The sequence below is a fragment of the Pteronotus mesoamericanus genome, unplaced genomic scaffold (genome assembly GCF_021234165.1).
Source record: "Pteronotus mesoamericanus isolate MK-2021 breed Mesoamerican mustached bat unplaced genomic scaffold, CSHL_Meso_final contig_101, whole genome shotgun sequence".
Taxonomy (NCBI): Eukaryota; Metazoa; Chordata; class Mammalia; order Chiroptera; family Mormoopidae; genus Pteronotus; species Pteronotus mesoamericanus.
This window is the reverse complement of record NW_026555001.1, coordinates 12983428-13007716: the sequence shown is the minus strand read 5'-3', so window position 1 is coordinate 13007716 and position 24289 is coordinate 12983428. Positions and strand designations below refer to the sequence as shown.

The 24289-nt window shown below is 47.8% G+C and overlaps 1 protein-coding gene across 1 annotated transcript; it reads left to right on the top strand.

Moving 5' to 3' along the window:
- The first annotated feature begins 768 nt into the window (after positions 1-768).
- Positions 769-23949, top strand: LBH (LBH regulator of WNT signaling pathway). The gene is made up of 3 exons (XM_054566108.1): positions 769-1008; positions 3515-3617; positions 23532-23949. The coding sequence occupies exons 1-3, from the start codon at positions 983-985 to the stop codon at positions 23718-23720; spliced, it is 318 nt and encodes a 105-aa protein (XP_054422083.1). The 5' UTR covers positions 769-982; the 3' UTR covers positions 23721-23949.
- The last annotated feature ends 340 nt before the right edge of the window (positions 23950-24289 follow it).

Below are 24289 nucleotides of genomic sequence, written 5' to 3'. Positions count from 1 at the left end.
CATGGACCTCAGCGTTGCAAACTAGCCCTTCGCAGGCTAAGGCGACCCCCGCGGGCTCTCAGTCCCCCCAGCTCCGCGTCCTCTCCCACCTTCCCAATGTCTCTTTTTAAACAGTGTTCTAATCCATGCAGCTTGCAAGGTACAGAGGGGACGCATCTCGGGCGCAGCGATCGAGGTGCCGCGGGCGAGGATGCCAGGGAGAGGCCTAGTTTGGAGGATGAAATCTGAAGCAGGGTCCCCAGGTGTGGGCTAGGGATGGCGACTGACTGAGTGCAGAGGAGACCACAGGCACCAGGCGGCCGGAGTCGAGGTATGACGCCCTCCGCCGGCGCAGCGGGGCCGCCAAGCGGTCACGTCCAGAGAGGGCCCAGCGCTCTTCCTCAGGCCCACTGTCCTCCGACCCCGAGTCCCCAGGGGTACGTGCAGGGAGGGGGGCGCCAACGCGGGCCGGTCTGCAAGCTCTGAGCAGCGTTGTCATTGAACTCCAGTCCCAGTGTGTGCGTGTATGCGCGCGCGCGCGTGCCCACGCGCGTGCCTGCGTGTGAGTCGTGGGCAGGGGGCCGGGCTAGAAGCTGCAGCAAACCACGGCCCTCAAGAAGCAGAGGCGAGCGCGCCCCCGAGCTGCCGCTCGCAGGATCTGCGAGCGCTGAAGCCATTCATGATTTTGGTGACGTTATTCCAGGAGTGGGCGACGGAGGGCGGGGCCTCACGGGGCCGAGCCCCGCCTCCGCCCCTATAAATAGGGCTTCCCGGGCTCTTTGTGGGGCCGCGAGCTCGGTGAAGATCTCAGAGCTCCGTCTGCTTTGCCGACGCAGCTGGCATCGGGGCTGTCTCCGGAAGGCGAACCGGCGAACGCCCAGTGCCCGTATTCGACCGTCTGCTCCCTGCCTGCCGAGCCTGTCTGCGCCCGTGACATCCTTACTCGGGACGCAGTGACCCTTTTTAAATCACAAGGGCGTGGGTCAGCCTCCCCTAGGACTTCATGTCTGTATATTTCCCTATTCACTGGTGAGTATCCTGCGCACCTCGGCGGGCATCCGTCTAGCGGCTGCAGCTGCGAGGCCCGGGCGCTTGCTTGTGCCGGCTCGGGTGCAAGGAGAGCAGGCGGCGCGGGCGCCGGGCACTAACCCGCCTTCCAACCCCGTGCAGGAGTCAACGTCAAGGTTGCAAAGATGGGGGTGGGGGAAGGTGGTGCTGAGAACATCCAGACAAAGGAAGTGAACTGAAAGCCCTCACTTGAAGGACGTCTGGGAAGGTGTATATATGGTGGTGACGGTGTGGGGGGAGAACCAGAGGTCACGCCTAAACCCCGCTTATAAAACTCCGTGTGCGGAGGGCTGCAGGAGGCACGAGCCCCGCCTGGCGCTGGGGGCTCCTGCTTTCCTCGAGCCCCTCCCCTTTTTCTTTTTGTTTGCTTGCAAGTCTCGACGTCGAGGCCGGCGGCAGCGGGGCTGAGCTGGTGCAGCAGCGGCGTTTGCAGAGCCAAGGGCGGGGGGGAATGCTCTCCCCACACGTAACCCGTCCGAAGCCACCAGCAGCAGCACGAGCGCACGTTACACCTTCCCGACGCCTTTCCTCTCCAGAACCCTTACAAACCAACGCGCTTTTGTGGGGGCCTGGGCTGGGGAGGAGCTGTCCTCCCTGGCCCCAGCTAGAAGGAGCCTGGGCAGGGCATAGAGCGGCGGAGATTTACACCCGATGGGGATCGGGGCTGGGAGGGATGCGCTTCGGCACCCCGCTCGTTGCGGAGCGAGGCCCCAGGCCGCTGGGACTTGAGCGCCGGCTGCTGCTTCCTTCCTGCTCCGAGGAGGAGGAGGAGCGGCCTGGAGGGGGGGGCGGCGAGCGCTGGAGGCTCCGGAGCGCGCTCTCAGGTGCGGCCGCGGAGAGCCCGACCGGCCCTGCAGGCTATAGCCTGGCGCGGTCCTGCTCAGCCCAGGCACCGAAAAGTTCATGCTTCTCGCTTCAACTTTTCGGGCCCGCCCGAGCAGCGAGCGTCCCTACACCAGGCGATGAGCCAAGCGAGAGCCCTGTGCGCTCTCGCTCTTCTGGCCCAGTTCTTTGGGGTGGTCGACGGCAACCTCTCCATGACCCAGGAGGAAACTGCCTTTGGAGTCCCAGCTCCTGACCCGAAACTTTCCCCGAAACCCAGCATCTTCTCTTAGACACCCCCGTCCCTTGGGGCTCAACTTCCTTACCACCTCCACAGTGTGTGAGCAGCCAGGTGCCATATGGGTGCCACTGAAGGCTAGCTACTGGAGGCTTTGTGCCGCTGGTCACTCAAAACTTGCCAAGGCTCTGGCCCCTTGGAGCCCATCAGCGTTATTTTCCCCTGAGAAATTAAGATTTGGGGTTATTTTACAGTTGATTAGCGCTTCACAGTTTGCAATACTCACTCCATCTCCAGAGTAGCCTTGTAGCTGTAATTGTGAGGTGCATTATTAGCATTATGGTAACAAATAGGGCACCTGTCGCTTAGAGAAGTTATATGACTTGTTGAAAATCACACAGCTCTTGAGTGGCAGAGATTGAACCAAGAAAATATTGCTTCTGTTTCCAAATCCAATCCCCTTTCTATTCTATAGTAACTATAAAAATGAAGATGAGTTTGGTACCCCTGTTTTCAGAGACATAGCCTCTCTAAAACCTGTTCCACGTTTTAATTTTTTAATACCACGTGTAAAGGCATGAAAATATTGGATGTTGTGTAGCGAGTACATTGACTTCGGTATGTGCTATTTGGCACTATGTTTCGGCACCCTGTATGTGCCCATGGTTTGTGCGAGGATAATGGAACGTTTGTATCCTGCTTACAGAGTACAAAGCACTTTCACATGTCTGCCATTGGTGGGCCAGCCTGGCCCCTCTGGAAATTTCCTTTGCAATCAGAGTCTGGGCATCCTTAAGGCTTTTAATCCAGGGGATGTTTTTCAAGCTGTGAGCTTGCAGCTGCTGTGACCAGGACTGGAGAAGGGGGTTGGATGGCAGATGTGAAGCTTGCAGAAAGCTGACCCCTTGGGGCTTTAAATGGGACATTTTGCAAAAAGAAGCACCACAGAGACAGAGAAATTTAGGAAGGCAGTATTATTAGACTTGGTTTCCCTGAGGTTGACCTGTTATTATTATGTAATAATATTATGCACTTCCCCTGGAGAAGGGTTGAATTGTTTTTAATATAGACAGATGGACTCCGCTACCTACTGTTTTGTTTTTTTTCTAGTTCTGTCACTTAAAAGAAAATCCAGAGTCACTCAGTGCCAGTAGGGAATCTAGTACAGGAGAGGAGGTTTCCCAGAGAGGTTTGCAGACAATGGGCTTTGTTGCTCAAGGTTGAAATCCCCGATACTCTGGACTTGTAAGGCACTTCCTCGTAGTGTGAATTTGTTTTTCCACGAGTTCTGTTTTGCACGCCTCTCATCCTGCCTCCAGACAAGCCCCTGATCTAACAGCAGTGAGCACCAAGAGTAGGAATGAGAAAGCGTGTGTGTGCTGACTTTTGGTGTGGGTCTCTTGGCAGCCCTGACTATCTGAGATCGGCCGAGATGACTGAGGTGATGATGAGCACCCCATCCATGGAGGAGATTGGCCTCAGCCCCCGAAAGGATGGCCTTTCCTATCAGGTGAGTTCAATACCGGGGTCCGTTGAGCTTTTCAAAGCCTAATGGCTTCTGCTGGGCCTGGTGGCAGACTTGATTCTGCATCCGAGTGACACTTATAAGAGCTGTGTGACCTTGGGAAGGTCCCCTAATGGCAGCAAACCTCAGTTTCTTCATCTGTAAAATAGGGGCAACAACATACTTTACCTGATAGAGTTGTGAAGATTTAACATGACGAGAGGATGTATATAAGGCGTTCATAGTCCCTGGGACACAGTAAGCGTTCAGGAAGGATGAACTGATGTTATTAATGAATCGTCCTGGTGGTTATGGACTCTCCCATTCATGGCGGCTAGGGAGGAAGTAATTTGTACAGTCGGTTCAGACAGAAAATCCCAGCCATGCCTTGGCAGTAGAAATATCAGTATGAGGGGCAGCTAATGGGGAGGGGTGGTCTGGTGGAGGAATAGCTGTGTCAAACGCTGCTTTCTTCCTCAGGTCGATGGTTGACCAACTGATTCTAACAGAGTTCGTGTTCAAACTACTTAGTGTTGAAGAGAGTTTTCCCCACAGAGAGGCTATCTCAGCGGTGCCACTGCTGAAATGTAGCTTAGAAACTGTCCTGTGTGTGGATTTAAATACATAAAGGACCAAAAAAAGTGACCCCAGTTGGCTTCAGAACACCTCCAGTTCCCTGTGGGGCAGACCTCCGAGAAGAGTACTTCACTTGTTACATTTGGGGAGGAAGGAGTTTGTTTTTAAGGGAAGACCTTGGCCCAGGGAAACTGTGTAGGATGGCTGGCCGGGGGAAGAAAACTGGGCCTGCGATGGGCCCACTCAGCAGATACTAACTGAACGTCCGCTGCAGGCCGCACACTGTGCAGGCGATCCCCATTCACTCCCGGCCATAGCTCTGAGCGGGGCATTCTGGCTCTGTTCCACGGATGAGGAAACAGGCTCAGACTGAGTAGGTGACTTGGGTCTCGAACTACAAAGCCTTGCTCCTCTGATGGATCATGTGTCTGGACCTCGGGTTGGAACTTGGCTGGAATCCGGGCTCGCTCTGGCTAGTCGTTCCTTAGAACCATTCCAGGGGCATGTTTTGTAAAGGAAGAAACAAATAGAAAGCCGGTGGGAGCGATGGAGGGAGGGTGATCAAAGACTACCTAGATGAAAGCTAAGGCTGGGTGAAGTAGATTGGCAGGTGACAGAGTCACCCACAGACATGATCAGGAGGTTCAAGAAGGCCCCTTTGTTTTTGTGTCAGTGTTGCCAGCTCTGTTTTGCTGGCTGGAAATAAATATTCAGGTGGCCTGGGGGGGTGTGGGGGGAGAAGGGGATACCCTTTCCTGGCAGTTTTATACCCTCCACACCCAGAGTGGGTCTGAGGGAGACAATTGAAGGCCCCACAGCCTGTGGGAGGGCAGAAGTTTCCTGGCTCACCAGCTGGGCTGTTTTCAAATACCAGTTTCCAAGCCACTGAATCAGACTGAATCTCTTTGTGGTTACAGGTGAGATTTTCTTTCAGTTCTGAGTTTTAGATTTCCATCACAGAGCCTTTCCAAACACAGGCGGCAGTATGTGTTGTGTGTGCTTTTTATATTCTCCTTTGGAATATGTCCCAGGATAAAGGGCCGGGTCCTTCAGGGCCCTTTCCTCAACCCTCCGAGGCCTTCGGGCCATTCTGCCGGGTCTGAGGGAGAGGGCAGGTGACCATGAAGGACGGGCCTGCTACACTGGGTAAGGGGGGCTGCCACGGCAGGAGGAGAATCACATCGCTTGGGGCCCCTAAAATGCCTTGGTGTTGCCTGAGAAAAAGGCCCTCGAATCCTCCTTGTGGTGCTGGACTGGGAGGGCCACCACCCAGTTCTCACAGCCCCCAGGAAACTCGCCCCCGCTGCCTGCGTGGGGACTACTGCCTTGTTTCAAACTGCCTGCAATTTCAAAGTCTGTCATGGAATTTCAGGAAGGTCTTCTGGTTGCCTGATGGAGAGAAAGGAGAGAGGTTATCACCTTCAACTAGGCAGCATTTGTTGGCTACTTGATCTGTGTAACGTGCTGTGCTGGGCGCTTGCACAGAGAGGGTTTGGGCCCATGTGGGAAGCCAGTGGCTCCATAACAGCTGGAACACAGGCAGCCTGGTAGAGCAATGCAGGCGCCATAGTCAATCCAGGTATGGGTGGCAATGAGAAGACGTGGATTGAGGTCAGACTCAGGCTGGTCTTAAGTGAAAATTAGGACTTTGAGAAGACACCACCATCTCTAATCTAGTTTTGTTGCATCTCCAAAGAGCCCTTGGCTCGCCCCTGTTGATGTCAGGTGCAGGGCTCTGCAGAGAGCCGGCCTGACAGTTGCCGTATGACGGATATTCTCTGAACCCGCTCAGAGCTAGTGCCTTCCAATTAAACACATTCCCACCAGAGCTCTGGGGATTGGCTGGGACTGCACTTGGCCAGAGCCCGTCCTCTGTGCATGCTCAGGCTGGGCTCGGATCTGGGGGCGGAAGATCTCAGAGCTCTGTTCTTGGCATCCTGCCTGAGGGTAATAATAGTATGTGGCTTTTTACTGAGACCTGCTTTTCCAAGGAACTGAAAGTGGGAAAGAGACATCAATCCCGACTTGGCAGATGAAATAGAATCTCAGGCTTGTCATTTGACCTTGAAACAAGGTCGTAAAATAAATAGGCACACCGGGCTTTGTCAATTATTTTCCCACCTTCCAGGCCCACCAAGAACGCAGCCTTCCTGACTTCTCAGCCCCAGATAAGACCTCTTTCAACACCTGTGGCATGTTGTGCTTTGACATGATGCCGCACTGGGTTTTAAGGATATGGCACCCGCCTTGCCTTCTCATTGCCCAGGCCTCTGAGGGCAGGGGAGGACTTCTTACACTCTCTGTGCCCATCAGCTGTCACCCTTCTTACACCCTTTCCCAAACCAAGGTGCCTGCTGGCTCAGGGCCCTCAGAGTGCAGGTGCTAAGAGGACAGTTGTTTCCGCGACGTCCAGTTTCCCGATTCTAAAGCTAGCCGCCCTCACTTCTGCTGTAGGATCTGCAAAGGGCCTTGTCAGTCTCAGGCCTGTCACAGCTTCACATAGATGCCGTTTTATCCCCTGAAAGGTTCAGTAAGCCCTGTCTCCTGTGCTTAGGAAGTTCGTGCTATTTTGTGAGCGTGTACAAAAATCAACAGAGCCCACGCCTTGTTTTGTCTTAGCATTTATTTAGAGTCAGTTCACTATGAGACATTCATGTGTGCGTACTCACTTGGCATGAATTATAACACCCACTAGGTGGGTGAGTAAATGGTTACTAGAAAGTCTGAGTACATTTCAGGCTGGCTGTGGGTGGCAGGCAGCTCACCGGGGCTGAGGGGGACGGTCTCATTGAGGACATTTACGTCCCTGATGGCTGCAACTCCCTTCCCACACGGCATCTGTGGGCCTCCTGGTGTCCTGCCCTGGGACAGGATATCTGCTGTCTAAGGCCTTCTTCCTTTCCCTAATCCAAGGAGGCAGGTCTGTGGCTGCCTTTCAGGGCCCTCCCTTGGCTCTTGGGGCTGTAAAATTGTGGCACTGCGGAATGCCTCTCTGATTGGGTCTCCTTCCTTGCTGCCCCTGACCGGCCTGGGTCCTGAATGGGGAAGGGTCCTGGGCATTTGCTTGAGGGCACGAATGCTGCCACAGGCCAAGGGCCCCCACACAGCAGGCTGAGGCTTCTGCAGCTTCACCACCCTTGCTAGGTCTGGATGGAGCTCTGGCTCCTCAATTTGCATTTAAAATGGTCCCTTCTAAAGCAGCTGGACCAAGATCTGATAACTTTGCCCTTCCCTAGGTTCTTTAAATTCCTCTCTGATCAGAACACACATCCTTTACCAGAGCCCTTTGGATTCCTTCTGCTGTTCTTGGTCACATGTTCCTGTCATCTGATGTCCATCCCCCAGTCACACAAGCAGCCGGCTCTCCTCCTCAGGGGAGGTGCGTGCTGAAACCAGAGGGGGCAGGGTCTTCGCACGCCACTGTGTTCCCCCCATACCACCACGCCACTGTGCCACCCCCAATGCCACCGCGCACCATGTCCCATGCCTGCCCTTTGATCCGCAGAGCTTCCATGTCTTCCCCCGCATTTCCCAAGACGGGACGGGGGGATAGCCTGGTGTTTTATATGATAGGGAGGAGGGACAGTGGGCAGTGACTTCTTCTTGCCACAGCCTGGTGATTTGCTTCCAGCAGTCCCGAGAGTCTCGGTTCTAGCTCTGCATTAGGCCAGGTCTAAAGCACTATGCTGGCTGAGAGCTAGCCTCTCCCTGCGTCTTCTATCTCCCTGGCCCAATAATAGCTGACTCCTTTCTCTCCCCCTCCTCACTCTTTATCAGAAGCAGCAACCCCTCTCTCAAAGAACAGGCTTGGTTTAATCACCCAAGTCAGGCCGCAGTTTAGAAACACTGTCCTCACTCACATCTGTGCCGAGCCTTCCTTTTTGAAGACCCCCTGAGCCTGGCTTTCCCTGAGCTGTCCCACCTTGAGAAATATACATCTTGAAATATGTGATGGGTTGAGCTTCTTCTTTGAGTTGACCCCCCAGAGAGGTTCCTGCTTTATGTCCCTGCCTCCATTCTCCCACAAGGCCCACTCACGAGGCTGTTCTGGGCATAACTCATCAACCACCTTTGTCTCTTCCTCCTTGCGCCCTTTGTCTCATTGGTTACCCCCAGCTGTGATACCCCACATGTATGTCTGTGGAGCAGCCGCATGGAAGTCTTATAGTCACCAGGAAATCATCTTTCACAACATCAGACTTAAAAGGCCTCAGCTGTCCCTGGAGAGAGATAAAGCTAAAATTCCAAAGCACTTGGCAGGAGACGTCCAGCCATGGACACAACATGTTTCCGGAATCACAGCGAATTTTCTTTCTCCTGTTCCTACCCTCTCCATCCCCCTCCATCCTTTGGTACAAATTGTAGTTATGCAATACAGAGCAGGCAGGTAGGGCCACATGGTTTAGAAGTACCAAGGGTCCGTTTCTTTGAGTGGCGTTGGGCCTGCGTCTGCACAGTCTGCCTCTTTTTGAGTTAGTATTTGCCCTGTTCAGATCAAGTCCACTTTGTATGAGGGACCCAGCACCTTCCTCCCTAGGACCAAATCCTTGACACAAACATTGTGTTCTCTGTTTTGGAATGCCCCTGGGTTAGGGCCTGCAGAGGGCTGGAATCATTCCCATGGGGGATTCCTCCCCCCTCCAGCGCACACGCCGTGGTCACAACAGTGAGTCTGTAGCCCGTCCAGGGAGAGAACAAGCTCTCTTCACTTTCCTAGCCAACACGTTGCACACTAGAACCATACAGCCGGCCTTCTCTCAAAGGGCCTGTGTTAGGCCTGACGCCTCTCAAGTGCTGGTGTGTTCATCACTCCCTAGAGCTAGGTCTGTGTCTTAGACTGCGCTTTGTTCCTACGGTGCTGGACGCAATGTCCTACAATGGTTGTTCACTGAGTGCCGAGTGACTGGATGGACCCTGCCTCCTCTGCTTTCCTGCACTGCGAATGATCCGTCTACCGTGGCTATTTCATGGCATAGATTTTTGGAGGATCAGCATTTTCTCTACGTCAGCTCAGTCTCCCAAGTTGGATAGAAAGGAGGATTGTGCCATTAGGGAAAGGGATGAGTTTGGGTGGCAAATCTTGTGACTGGAGCCAAGAGCTATTCTCGGGTGTCTAGTGAATGTCCTGAAATGATCCTTCAGGCCCAAGTCCTAAAATTAGCCTTGGAGGTTATGAAGACAGGCTCTCATTCACACGGAGCTCAGAGCTGATGGGGCTGCGCTCCTTTCCAGTCTCCTAGTCGTTGCGCCACTTCTGCTCCCTGTCACTTCGCCACCTGCCCTTCTCTTGTCTGCGAGCCCACCTCTGGAGGATTCTTTATCAGTAAATCAAAGCCTGTGTCAGCTTCTTTACTCTTCAGCTTATTCCACAGACCCGACTTATAAAAAAAAAAAAAATTAAAATTAGCCAGAGTCTCTCCAGGCTGTTGCCCAGCTAGCACTTTGATCTCAAGGGATGTTTGGGATCTCCCTCCGTCCCTTCCCCATGAGAATTAATTTCCTCACACTGTCAGAATCTCCTTTTTGGTAAACTATATGGAAGAGGCACCCAAGCATTTAGCTGAAGCAGCATCAACTACTTGCTTCTTGACCAGGGATTTTATTGGAGCCAATGGGAAGGAAGGTCCTGGATTTCTCAAAGTAGAATTAGCCTGAGCAAGGAGGACATTCACGAACCTCAGTCCAGAGGTGGTTGGTGTCTAGGTCTGATTTCCCCCAGATTTGAACCAGAAGATGGTGCCCAGGCAGAATTAACAGAATACCTTGAATTTAATAGTGGTTCCCAGGCAGAATTAATAGTATACCTTCTGCCTTTATTTTGGAGAGTGGAAACACTGGCTTTGCCCATCCTGGATTTGAAGAGCATCCTTGGCTTTCCCAAGGGGGCGGTGTGTGTATGTTATAATTATAAAGGTGATAGTTACTCCTTTTAATATTTAGGAAAATATAGAAAAGTGTTAAAAAAAACCCATATTCTTATTACTGAGCTATTTTGGTATGTTTATTTCCAGTATACTACTATGCATTTATAGATTTTTAAAATTGAGATAATACTATGTATGCTATAGTGAATTTTTTTTCACTTACTATAGTTTTGTGATTGTGTTCTTGTCATTTGCTTTTCTTTGTAAAATGGCATTTCATTTTTGTTATGTACCACTTCTTGCTGGATATTGCTGAATATTTAGGTTGCGGCATGTTTTGTTCTAACGAAAAGCACTGCTTTGAGCCTCATCTAAGATAAACCACTGTACAGGTCTGATTCATTTCCTTGGAATCAATTCCTGGAAGTGGAGTTACTGATTCAAAGAGATTCAACATTATTAAACCTCTTGATTATATATTGCCTTAAAAACAGAAAACAAATAAAAGAGTTTATCAAAATATAAGCTCCCAGCATTGAAAGCTCTAGCAAATAGAATTCGGGGGTGTAAAATCTATAGAGATGGAATAATAGAGGCGCTTTGTGGACTGAGTCAGAAAGGTGTTGGTTATTTTAAAGTGGTTAGGAGATGTTGTACATCTTCTTCTAGTTTGTTAATTGCTTATTTTGAGCAGAGATGATAGCAATTGATGATGTTTAGGAAATTAGCCAACATTGCAAAATAGCTGGTGAACATATTCTTATCTCACAGTGGGCAGGTTGACAAAATTACACACATACATTTGTATGCAAATAATACATATTGCCCTACTTCTCTCCTTTATTCTATTAATGACATTGGAGTACCTCGTGAACTTAAGACCAGCAAAGGATCCTTGGCCTGGAGACCCATGAAGGTTGGATAGATAGATGTTTAATTCCCTGAACCTTCTTGGTATCCCTGGGGTTCCAGGTCTGGTTCATGGAATGGTCATGGTTTAGAAATATTGCTTCCCTGAAATCAAGGATGGACTGAGCTCTTGGAATTACATCTGAACGTAATGGAAGTATTGGGCCCAGTGCTCAGAGCCTTCACCCAACAATTCTAGAAGGCTCCAGGCGCTTTGCAACAAGTAAACAGCCTTGGCCAGTGTTCCAGTAGGGTCCACATAACTCCTGATGGTTTAAAAGGTTAATTTAGGTGTTACACAGACAGACTTTTAAAAAGTTAGTGTATTTTTATGCTTACTGCCTATAATGAGTAATACTAGTTTTCCATTTATGTAGTGATAGTTTTATTTTTCAAAAAATATTTTTTAAATAAGTGAGTAAAGAGAACATATAATTGAGCCATTGTGTGTGCATGGATGGAAGGAATGACTTCCTGAGGCCAGCATCGCTGTTGTTACCACGGAGGGGTTGCTTTGCCTTCAAGAGTTAAATGTATCCTCTTAGATGAAAGCATTCTTAAAGACTAGCTAGTACTAAATTATGATTTCTGTATTTCTTTGGTCATTTGCTCCCTCGGATATAACATTTGAAGGTCAGGGTCGTTCCTGGCTGTGTTCCTTGTCACCCTAATATTGGAGGTTTTCACACCAAATTACTTTTTAGTATGTAGAATGGCCTACGCACCTATTCCTTCATGTTTTAACAAAGTGTTAAAACAGGAGTACAGCTGCTCCTGGGGTTCACAGAAACTTTCCAAGGGATATGACAGCAGAGAGCGTTTTCGGAAAATCAATTTCCACATCTTCAACTTCCTTTGTTGCTTTTCTAAAATTGCATTTCCTGAAGACGGGCTTCACCAGTTTTCTCTTCCTACCTTTTCCATCACAATTGTCCTCCTCCCTCTTATAAGAAAAAGACCTGCCTCTCACCCTCCTGAATATTTTAAGAGGCTTTTCCCCAGGATATATAAACCACAGTAGCATTGAACAAATGAATCATTCAAAAATGTTACTTTATAGAAAGCTCCATAAATCCCACCTATCTATCGCATTAAGACTCCAATCTCAGAAAGTGTATCTTTGCATTTAATAATTATTTGTGCTATGTTTATTGATCAGTTGTATACTAATAGCTGCAATAAGCCAATTCAGAATTTTTTTTTTTTTTTATTAATAAGCTTTCGGGTCATGAGACGTAAAACTTTAAGTCAGTTTAGGTACATAAATGCATCTTTTTATTGCAAAGAAGTATGAAAAGCTAACGACTTAAAACTTTCAAACATAAAAATATATTAAGAAAAATCCTATAGGGAAGTAGACTGAAAATATAGTTTCAAGTGGAGAAAGGAATGAGATTTGACTTAGGAGCTAGTATATGAATTTTTTTATAGATGATTCTTGCTATCAAAGTGTTGTGGTATGGAGCAGCTACTGAGTGCATTTAAAAGAGTGGCAAAAAAAGCTTTATTTTAAAATGTTAAGATTTATAATGTATCAGAAGTTTTAGGTGTCAGTTTAAAAACGTGTTACAGGAGACACAGTTTTCCAAAATTCATTTAGGGGGTATACAAACACAATTTTGGACACATGCACTGTCCTTGGAATCAGAACCAGGGCACTGTGGTGTCTCAGGGTGGGAAGGCACCTTTGCAGTTGGGCCGGGCTCCTGCCAGAGGTGGGAATGCACCCTCTACAGTCGCCTGGCACTGGGCCATGGCAGGGTTCTTGGGTCACTGCCAGTGACATGGGGCTCAAATGCTCTCAGCGTAGCAGGATTACCAACTACGAATCTGAGGAACCGGTTCCTAACCTTGGCTTTGCCACCATCTGTGTCAGCTCAGGAACTCCCATCACCACTTTGGACATTATTGTCCATCTTTAAAGGAGAGCTGATTGTATCGTCTTTGTGAGAACGTCGCAGGGTGAGAGCAAATCTGCCCGGATGATCCTAGATCAGTCCCTGGAGTTCAGAGATCGGCGCTCTTCCTTTTGTCAGCCTTTCACATACTGGAGGCAGCTTCTGTGTTCCCCGTAAATCTTTCAAGGCGATGTCTTTCCCTCTCTTTCTCCCTCCCTTCCCTTCTCTCTAAAAAATAAATAAATACAATCTTTAAAAAATAAAATGAAATGAAATAAAATATATTGACCGTCAACATTGACTTACACGGCCATTGTCCTGAGGGTGTTGGTTTTCTCTAGGCCAGCAGTTCTCACCCTTTTGGGCCTTAGTCCCTTCCACATTCTTAAAAACGATTTCGAACCCCTGGAGAGAATCGTTTATGGGGACTATATTTTCTGACTATATTTTATGTGGGTTATCTTTTTAAATTTTATTTATTAATTCCTTTAAAAATAACAATAAAACCATTACATGTTAATATAAATAATGGTTTATAATCAAAACAAATCTGTCTTCCAAAACAAGAAGTTTAGTGAGAAGAAAGGTATTGTTTTACATATATGCAAATCCCTTTGGTATCTGTCTGAACAGAGGCAGCTAGATCTTCAGATCCCCTTCTGCCTTCAGTCTGTTTTGGCATGTGTTAGAGTAAATAAAGAAAACCTGGCTTATGCAGATAATGTAGTTAGAAAAGGAAGAAATATTTTAATAGCCTTTTCATATGTTTTTCTTTGATATTTCACCTACACTCAACAAGTGCTCATTTCTTAAAGGTTAGTGGCCATGTGGAATCTGAAATCTTATCAATGAACTTCCTGTACATGTACATTAAAATCCATTAGTCTGGTTTGCACTTTGAATAAATCTTTTATCCATGCTTGGTTTTGTAATACAGTGTATTGATCAGCTGGAAAATACAGGTTCACTGAATTATGCAGATCATCCAAATGTTAACGCATTTCATTACAAAATGTCAGAAAGTCATATTTGTTAATATCTTCACTGGCTTCATTAGAAATTTATCAAGTATTAGGAATCTGCCAAGCATACAGTAGTTGATACAAGTTTTCCGAAATTCTGATTTTTGCTTGACAGTTCAATTTTTATCACTGGTAACAAATACCATCAATCATTTTCTTTGAAGTGAGAGGCTCACTTTATTCATTTTTGAGAGCATGTCTGTTAAATAACCAAGTCTAAATAACCATAGTTTGTTAGTCATTTTTTCAAGTAAAAAGAGTGTTCTATGGAAAGGTGGCTAGTTGAGGTTGCAACTCAATCACATAAATGCTTTCTCCCCCTCAAGACAACCACTTGGCGTTGATATGCAGCAAACGTGTTTTATGCTGACTTTCCACTTCATCACGTAGAATATTAAAACAACGGGAACTTGAGTAAATATTTAATAAAATTACTGCTTCATTGCAAACATTAATTTTTTTTAATTGTGAGCATGAGGTGGTGAAGAATACAACGTCCACAGGTACAGACTGTATCACTGTATTCATTAATTCGTGCTAAGGTGCCAGCAATATCACCCACCATTGTTTTTCATACCACTAGCACAAGTATTAATGCAGGGAAAAAGGCAACTAACATCTTAGTGTCATTAAGAAAATATTTAACTGCATGGACACTCCCTCTCTGAAAGAACCTTTGAAGTCAAGCTTTGAGAACCACTGTTCTAGACTGAACAGACCACGTCTGATCAGAGGAGGAAGAACCTTCACCTTCTTGTTAGTGTAGACGGCCTCCATGAGAGTAGTGGACCGCTAGGAATATAGCCATGTTTGCTTCCTTTTTTTTTCAACATCATTACTGCAGTTAGGACCAAATGAGATCTCCAGGACCTACCATCAAGCAAGGCCTTTTGTTTGGGAGGGAAAAAAATGTTTTTAACTAACAGATATGTAAATCAGCTGATGACCTCACTTTGGGACAAGGTGAGTTGGTGGTGATGGATGTCATCCAAAAGTGGAGCTGATTCACAGGTCGCGGGAAGGTGAAAGTGTGGCTGTAGGCTGGGGAGTCATCAGCCTAAGACGGCCAAGTGAAGCCAGGAAGCTCCCTGAGTCTGGAGAAAATCCTAAAATGACTCCAAGGCTCGGGAGGCACAGGGAAGATTAGGTTAGACAGGTCAGGTGAACCTGAGCAGGGTCATGAGAATCAGGAGAGAGAATAAGGCCCAAAATAGGCTGACTGGCCTGGCCGTGTGCCTCAGGGGTAGGTGGTGGTGATTGAGATGGAGCAAAGGCCAAGGCCATGGGGCAGGGCTGTAAGGAAGCCTAGAGACTTGAAAGAGTTGTTTCCACACAGGGGTGGGTTTGGCAGCCACACGGTGGAGGTTAGGAAGAGATCCCCAGACAAACGATGAAGAGGCTGTAGGACCAGGCCAAATCTTCAAGATTTTTGTCTCCAGAACGAAGAATAAGAGAATGTTTGGAAATGGCCACTCTGTCATCCTGGGCTTTCTAAGAAAGAGGAGGTGTGGCTGTGGGACATTTGGGAAGCACCAATGGGGAAGGATAGAAAAGGGGTCTCTCGTCCCCAGAGGCCCAGAGGCGACTCAGAGGTATGTCTTCTTTCCAAATAACAATGATGATTTAGTTGATAGGATGCGGGTATTTTAAACCATCTGTGTCAGATAACTGTAGTCATTTCTCACTGCCCTGGAAAACTTGGAGGAACATTCTTTAACATTCCAAAAGCCTAGTCAGCTCACTGGACCCATAGTTATCAGTAGCAATTAGTGCTAATTAATTGGAATTTGAAACTCTTGACTTGCAGGATGGGTGTGTGTTTGAGAGATGTTTATGAAAGATGGTGTTTATCCAGAGGATTTCCTTTTCTTTTAAGTCAAAGCTGGAGGCTTAAGCATCTTTAATCCAAAGGAAGGAGATCCAACAGTTGCATAAAGCCTCAAATCTCTGCTCAAGTCTCCTATCGGATTAGAAATAACAGAGAAGGGTAAGAGAAGGTGAGGTGGATATTCCATAGCCCTAGTCAGCCCAGGGGAGATTTGAGTGAGGTGAGAGTCTCATGGATGGAAAATGAGGTGACTCACCTCCAAATGGAGACTGGAGAAAGTTCTGCCCCCCGAATCCAGTCAGGAGCCGTTCTAACCCTTTGCTATAATTCTTTCCATTCTTACCAGCCACATTTCACTTTGAAAAATCAGGAAAATGTAAATAAAAATGATGATGATGATGATAAAATAGGAGATATTTCAAAGAGTACAATTCTTGCCTTCACCTATTGTTAGGGGTCAAAAAGTAGGGTGTACTCTTCATTTGAATTAGTTGCTGCTCATTCATTCAGCCCTTGGAGAGCAGGATGCTGGTAGAGATCTGCCCATTGTTACAAACCAGCTCCTCCTAGGAAGGAATAAACACACAAGGCCAATCCATTGTTGTTCTCCAGGAAAAAGAAGAAACTCAGACTTTGGGAAGCCGAGGGGCAGGAGGGGTCTGACTTACCCCTGCCGTAGGCTGAGGGGGAGGTGCGTACTGGGAAGACTTCCAGCTCTAGGGACTTCCACTGAAAGACCAGGATCTGGACAGGGAGTGGCTTCTATTCCAGCTGCTAGCCCTTGCAACTAGGAAAACAGAGGCACTGGGATGGAAACAATGAAGTTAAACCATTTCTCCAAAGAACCTGGCCTAGAATTTGTGAGCACAAGCCCAAGAGAGCTGCTAACTCGCTCCCGTCCCAAGCCATAGCTATCAACTTTCCAATCCCTCACTCTAAACGGTCCTTGGAGACCACAGCTATACCTAATAAGAACCATCATTAGGAATTAAAAGTTTACAGAACATGTTCACACATACTTGTGTTTCATTCTCTCCAAAGCCCTATAAGGTAGAAATTAACATTTAAAATTTTTTTCATTTAATTGTATTTTATTAATTATGCTTTTTCAGTTGTCCTGATTTTTCCCCCTTGCCACCCTCCACCCAGCAACCCCCACTCCCTCAGGCGGTCCCCATACCATTGTTCATGTCCATGGATCATACATGTAAGTTCTTTGGCTACTCCATTTCCTCTACTGTACTTTACATCCCCCTGCCTATTCTGTAACTACCTATTTGTACTTCCTAATCCCCTCACCTCTTCACCCATTCCCCCACATCCCCTCCCAACTGGCAACCATCACACTGCTCTCCATATCCATGATTCTGTCTCTGTTCTTGTTTGCTTAGTTTTTTAGATTTATTTGTTAATAGATATGTATTTATTGCCATTTTATTGTTCATAGTTTTTATCTTTTTCTTATATAAGTCCCTTTAACATTTCATATAATAATGACTTTGTAATGAACTAATTTAGTTTTTGTCTTGTCTGAGAAGCTCTTTATCTGCCCCTTGATTCTAAATAATGTCTTTGCTGGGTAGAGCAATCTTGGTTGTAGGTCCACGCTTTTCATCACTTTGAACATCTATTGCCAGTCCCTTCTAGTCTGCCAAATTTCTTTTGAGAAATCAGCTGACAGGCTTGTGGGAACTCCCCTGTAGGTAACTAACTGCTTTTTTCTTGCTGCTTTTAAGATTCCCTCTTTATCTTTAACCTTTGGTATTTTCATTATGACGTGTCTTCGTGGGGGCCTCTTTGCATCCATCTTATCTGGGACTCTCTGTGCTTCCTGGACTTGCATGTCTATTTCCTTCACCAAATTAGGGAAGTTTTCTTTCATTATTTTTTCAGATAGCTTTCCAATTTCTTGCTCGTTGGAATGCTTGAAGTTGTCCCAGAGGCTGCTTATGCTGTCCTTGTTTTTTTGGATTCCTTTTTCTTCTTGTTCTGATTGGTTGTTTTTTGCTTCCTTATGTTCCAAATCATTGATTTAATTCTTGGCTTCCTCCACTGTACAGTTGTTTCCCTGTAAATTGTTCTTGATTTCAATTAGTGTATCCTTTGTTTCTGACTGCATCTTTTTATGCTGTTGAGGTCCTCACTAAGTTCCTTGAGCATCCTTCTAACCAGTGTTTTGAACTCCACATCTGATAGATTGCTTATCTCCATTTTGTTTAGCTCTTTTTCTGGAGTTTTAATCTGTTCTTTCATTTGGGCCATGTTTCTTTGTCTCCTCATTTTGGCAGCCTATAGTGGGAATTAACATTAATCCCAATGTATAGACGAAGGGTGGGACATGGGCCTCCACTGCTTTGAGTGCTCAACATGCATCATGGAAGTCATTCAACAATACTGTAACGTGGAAATTCCCTCCTCATTTTACTCAGGAGGTAACTGAGGCTCAGAGAACTTGAAATGACTTGAACATTAAAATGACTTAAAACGACTTAGAACTTAAAATGACTCCTGTGGGAGTGGCCATTTTTCATTGTGGGTTGGAGGTTGACTTTTTTCCCCTCTGGAACCAGAGAGGGGAGAGGCTTAACGTGTAGTTTCATACACAGAAGCAGATCACGCTCAGTTCCTTGGGAAGCTACCTGGTTATTCATCTCAGGCCCTCTGCCCTACCTCCCCTGCCCGTGCGTGCCTCTGCTCCAGCCCCACAAAGGGGAGAAGGATGTTGAAGCTCCCAGGGTCTCAGCTTGCAGAGCTGGTAATTAGCCCTTTGTGTCCAGTTACCCACCTTTCATCTCCTCTACCTGCTGGTGTCCGCTTTCCCTATTAGCATCTCTCAGCTCTTTGCCGAACCCTCTGCTCTCTTTGTGGCCAGCTCTGGTTGTTTGTCAGGAATGATGGCTGAGGGACGCACATGCACTCAGGGGAGGGCTGGTCCAACCAGAATCACTCACATTTTCCATCCTAGGTGCCAGCCATCTCTCTCCTCTCCCTACCCCAGAGACAGCCAGGTTTAGGTCACCTGGCTTAGAGGCAGACAGCTGATAGCCAGGCCCCCAAATTTCAGGCCTTTGGAGCCCTGGTATTTCCTTTCAGTTCCCCTCCATGGCTGAAATGGGAGCTGACTGATTGGCAACTTTTATACTTAAGCAAAAAGCCTGCTGACTAATTCCTCATCTCCAGGGGCTCACCCTCCACCCCAGCCTGCTCTGCTCTGAGGCTGCTTGTGCTGGTCCGTCAGCCAGACACCCTGAGTCTTCCTGGACAGCCCTTTCATCGTCCTCATGTTTACACCTTTATGCTTGTGCAACCCAATGCAGTAGCTATTTACATTGAAATATACCATACACTTTTATATTAATAAAAATAAAGAAAATTTAAAATGTTAGCCTCATTTCAAGTGCTCAGTAACCATACACGGCCGGTGGCTACTGTTGTGCAGCTCAGATACGGATCCTTTGCATTAGTGCAGAAAGTTCTACCAGACAATTCTGATCTGTACAGCCTGGAATTCTAGAGCATTGGTATCCGAAGCACATCTCACAGACCGTTTTGTCCTAGAAGTTCCTAAAGTTCCCTTAACTTTTTGAGTGAACATATGCCCAAAACATCAGGGTCTGGTGGTATTTGAGGTCACCTGGAAAAGGATGCCTCCGAAGACATGTCTCCTATCAAATTCACCATTACCAAGTCTGAATGCCTGCTATTTCTGCACTGTGGGACACATGGGACCCAGGATATTCTTGATGTGTGTGATCTTCAAAACATCACTTCATTTGCAAAAGAGGGAACTTGGTGTCTCATAGTTTCATCCAGGCCATCAGCCCTGACAGCCGAATGTGACAGCTGGATGTGGAATCCAGTGCTGGCAGAGGAGGAGGGGGCAGAGCTGAGAGAACCACAGCTGGGGGTGGATGCTTCTAGGTCTGCCCCGCCTGGGGTTGCGAAATGCCTCTCACAGGCCCCACATCGCGCTTTCTGAACCTCTTAGACAGGAGCCTTTGCTGCAGAAGGAAGAGAGAGGATTTTCTCCTTTTTTTTTTTTTTTTTTTGGTCTTTCCCTCATCCAGAGAGCAGGGGCACTTTCGGGTAAGAGGTTTAACCAGAAGCAGTTTCTTTTTGGAACAGGGGCAGTTGCTCATCCCCTGCCAGTTCCTGCAGGCAAAGAGCATGCCGGCCTGGCCTGCTGCTTCAGCCCTACCTGTCATGTGCTTGGCAAGGCTGACTTGAGTCCTTTTTTCCACTGCCTTCCCCACCCCATCAAATAGCAGTTGCAACCTCTCATTTTTCTGCTGCCTACATGATTAAAAAGCATGACTTAGTGGAAAAATCTTGACCTCCTTAGGGTCAGCCTCTTAAGCAGCTGTCGTAGATAAGATTGTGCTGGCAAGATACTCAGCAATACTTTGCAAGCCTTCTGTCTGTATGTAAGGAAATGAGAAGCTGTTTGCTTCTGGGTGCCTTTTGTTTGTCTTTGGGGAGAGCTACAATTTTCAGAGGCATAAACTGGTATTATCTGATAATAGAATAAAGTCTCTGATGGAAAGTTTAGATTATTATAGTGATTTTTAAAAATGTAATTAACAGGCTTTGTCAAAAAATGTTTTATTTATTTATTTATTTTGGATGACGCCTGCTTTGAACAATTCAGGGAGGGAGCAAAGTTCTCTGGCAACTAAGCAGTATCAGAAGTTCAATGCTCAGACTTCCCCCGAGGACTTAAAGACTTAATTGTGCAGCTCCTGGTATGAAAGGCATTGTTTGGAATTGTTTTAATTACTGTGTTAGTATTGCTGCCTCTTGATTGCAGATTGAATGCTTACCGTAGTCCTGTTGATACTGCTCCAGAAAAGACATTCCGATTTGAATTTAGCATATGTCCTCAAAACATTTTATTATATTTGCACTTGCCACGGACTTGTATCCATCTGGTGAGACAGGAAGGTCACCTTGCTTCTCAAAAGGAGCAATGGAGGAAAGGGTGATTGAGAGGATTTGGTTGGGGTTTGATGTCAAGGACATAGTGAGAATCTGGGGTCTGTGGCTTGACACAGTGTGTTATCAAATGAACGCCTTACTTGAAGTTCTTTAGGTCTGAGTTTGGGCCCCAGACCAGCCACTTCCTAGTTCTGTGGCCCTGAGGTCTGAGTTTGGGTTCCAGATCAGCCACTTCCTAGTTCCGTGGCCTTGAGGAAGTCACTTGCCCTTTCTGGGCTTCAGTTTCCTCATCTGTAAAATAGGGATCACACTACTACATACTTCATAGGACTATTGTCAAGATAGAGATTCTGATCAACCAATATGCCTGGCACATCTCCCATCATCGTCATAATTTTACCATCTGGCCCCCACTGCCAATTTTAGTTAAAGACCTATTCCCAGCTTAAAGCAAATGTCATGCTCCCCACCCTTATTGTTGTCCTCTTCTGACTGTTGGCCTTGCTGCTTTTTGTCCTTTTCATAGGTGATTATAGTTAGAATCCGGTTGTCACCTCTCTCAGCTGGGGAGTCACAAGGTAGGCACAGCCCCCGGCTTAAGGTCTGAGGATAGAGACAGGGGACCAGGTCTGTCCTGGGCCAGGTGTCCATCTCTTCTTGGTAGTTCACAGCTCTGTCTCAGGTCCTGAAGGTTCAGAACAGCTGTCTGAACTGGGAAGCTCAGCTTCTGGACCTGGCTGCCCAGAGGGTCATCTTGGGGCCTCCAGTAGCTGAATGGGCAGTTAAAGCCCAGGGCCTTGCCCACCCTTCCTGGTCAGTTTTCTATCTGCGAAATGGGCACGTTCACCCAGTGGCATCCGTTCATTTTTAAAAAGGGTACAGACATTGAAAACAGAAGATCTAGGTTTAAATCCTGGCTCTTCCATGTGACCCTCAAAGCCTGAGGGTCTCACTGCTCCTAGGGCGCGGTGAGGCCCCACGGGGGTGATGCCTGAAGAGCGTTGTCGACGGCAGCATGCTCCCACTCGTTGGGGCTCCCCTCGCTCACTCTCGGAGCCCATGCCTGGAAGGGCACCTTGTGTCGTCACCTGCAGGGAGGGGCTCTGGCTTCACATGAGAAGGGAGGAGGGGTCAAAAGAGGCCACTTGACCCTCTCCCAGTTCAGCACATGCAGGGTCTAGGTGTGCAGACCAGTCCAAAGGCAGAACTGCAGTGTTGGCCACATCAGGAAGAGAAGGCCCGCAGGGAGGCCAACCTGCCCCACGCTCTCTTTCAACCCGACTCCCCCAGCCCCTCCCCTGCCTTGTTTTCCTCCTGGCTGCCACTAGGGTACTTTTTATAAGGCTTGTTAAGTCTTTAATGGTGCCTGGTTGTGCAGCTGGCTTAAGGCTTAATCCCCAGCAATGGGGCTTTATTGGCTAAATGGTTAATAATCACTTGTCTGCACAGCTTTCACTGAGGCTGGTGATTCCTGGGAGCCCTGGCTGACTTGTGACATGGTCAGTGACTTGACTTGGACAGCGCTGCTTGGGGTTGGGGTGCAGTAATATGGGGCGCCTTCATGGCTCCACGGAAGTTGGGAACGCCTGAGACTGTAGGGGAGCACCTCTCTCCCTGGGGAACAGAGGACACCTGTCTGTTGCTGTGGGGTGTCTGGATCTGAGCCGGGTATGGACAGTCCCCAGGGTCTCTTCAAATGTGTGTCCACCCTCTCCTGGTTTGGCCTTCCTTTCTTTTGCCATTAACAAGCCGTGTGACCTCAAGCAAGTCTCTTGACCCCTCTGGGCCTCAGTTTCCTCATCTATCAAATAAAGAGAGGTTGGAAGAGATGGCCTTGAAGGTGCCATGTGATTCTGTGAGCCCCCAACGTCCTAGAGGCTCCTCTCCAGTTCTGGGATGTGTCGCCGAGGGCTGTGAATGGCAAGGGACCAGCAGCCCATTGTATTAAGTACTTCGTCTGCTGGGCAAAGAATTGGGTTAGCGGCTGTAGTCGCTGAGCAGTGTACATGAAGGAAGTACACAGAAGCTGTCAATTTTATAGCATGGTTTGGGGTTTCCTCCTGCTCTGGGCAGAACACACAGTAGGAATTTTTTTTAAGCCTCATTGATGGGGCTCAGGAGAGAGAAGTAAATTCTTTCAGGTGTAGAGCTGTCAAGGAGTCAGGAGTTGTTCTCAGGTGAAAAAGGAGCCTGGGATTTTGTTCCCAGCTGGCGTGTGATTGGGGCCTCACCCTCAGCCCTTATTTGGCCTTTGACTGTACGGTTGCAGTGAGATTGGGACCCATCCAATGGTGCTGGGACACGGGCATGGGAGTCAAAGAGACCTGGGTCTGCCTCTCTTTCCATCACTCATTTCCAGGCTGCATGTTCAGGTGACCTTCTCCAAGCCTGAGGTTCTTTTAAGATAGTATCAGCAACACCTATTTTTCAGTATGAGCATGTTAGTTCAAAATTATAATGTGAAGCACCCGGTAGCTGGCTCATACGAGGTGCTAATCCTGGGAGGAACTTAACCCGTGGGACCTGTCATGTGCTTTTTGGATGGCTAGAGTCAACGCTCGCTAGAAACGGAGATGTGACTTCCTGGGGATGACATCATTTTGAATTCTTTTATCAGAAATAAAATAAAAGGTGCACACAGGGCTACCCCACCTTTTAGACTTGGTGGTGCAGCCCTGAAAACTTTGTGCTTCCAGCTGAGGGGCGATTTCCTATATTTCCCCAGAATGTGCTTCATGGCTCCTGCCTTCCGCCCTCCCCACCCCACCCCACCCCCAGTCTCCCAGATGTGGCATACAGCAGGTGCTCAGTCCTGTGTGTGTATATGAAATGGAATTTCTCTTTTTTGATCTGCATGTGACCGAGGGCTCGCTCTGCTTTTATTTCAGATCTTCCCCGACCCGTCAGACTTCGACCGCTGCTGCAAACTGAAGGACCGCCTGCCTTCCATAGTGGTGGAGCCCACGGAGGGGGAGGTGGAGAGTGGGGAGCTGCGGTGGCCCCCCGAAGAGTTCTTGGTCCAGGAGGATGAGCAGGACAACTGTGAAGAGACAGCGAAAGAAGACAAGGAGCAGTAGAGTCCCCATCGACTCCCACCGGGTCACACCAGACAGCATCTGTACCTGAACTTGTGTTCTTTCCTATTGTGATGGAAGAAGAGAGTGAGCCACGGTCGTTCTGAAATGCCAGATGATGGCTTCCGTTTTGCACCTGCGAATCACTGAGTGGGTCTTCTTTCCTTTCCTTTTCTTTTTTTGAACTGTGTCGAGCAGTGGAGCCCTCTGCGACGCTCTGCAAGGCCTTCTGAGAAAGGAAGCTGCTTAGAGCAGGGGTGGGGGGTGCGGGAAGCTTTGGTCTTTGAGATCAGTATCTGAACTCAAGCAGCTAGAGGCGCTGGTGGGATTCCAGTGGGCTCGGGGGCGGGGGGTGGGGTGGGGGGATGGGGGATGTGCACAGCGAGCAAGGAACACTTGGGGTAAGAAAACAAACGCGAGACAAAAAAGAAAATACATGTTTTAAAGAAAACATTGAGCAGAGACTTGCAGCCGGGAAGCACTACTCAGTGAGCATTTGCTCCTGCTGCTGTTGGCCATCAGACAACAAAGTCTTCATCTCTCTCTCCGGCTTCGCCCACCGCCAGCTTTTG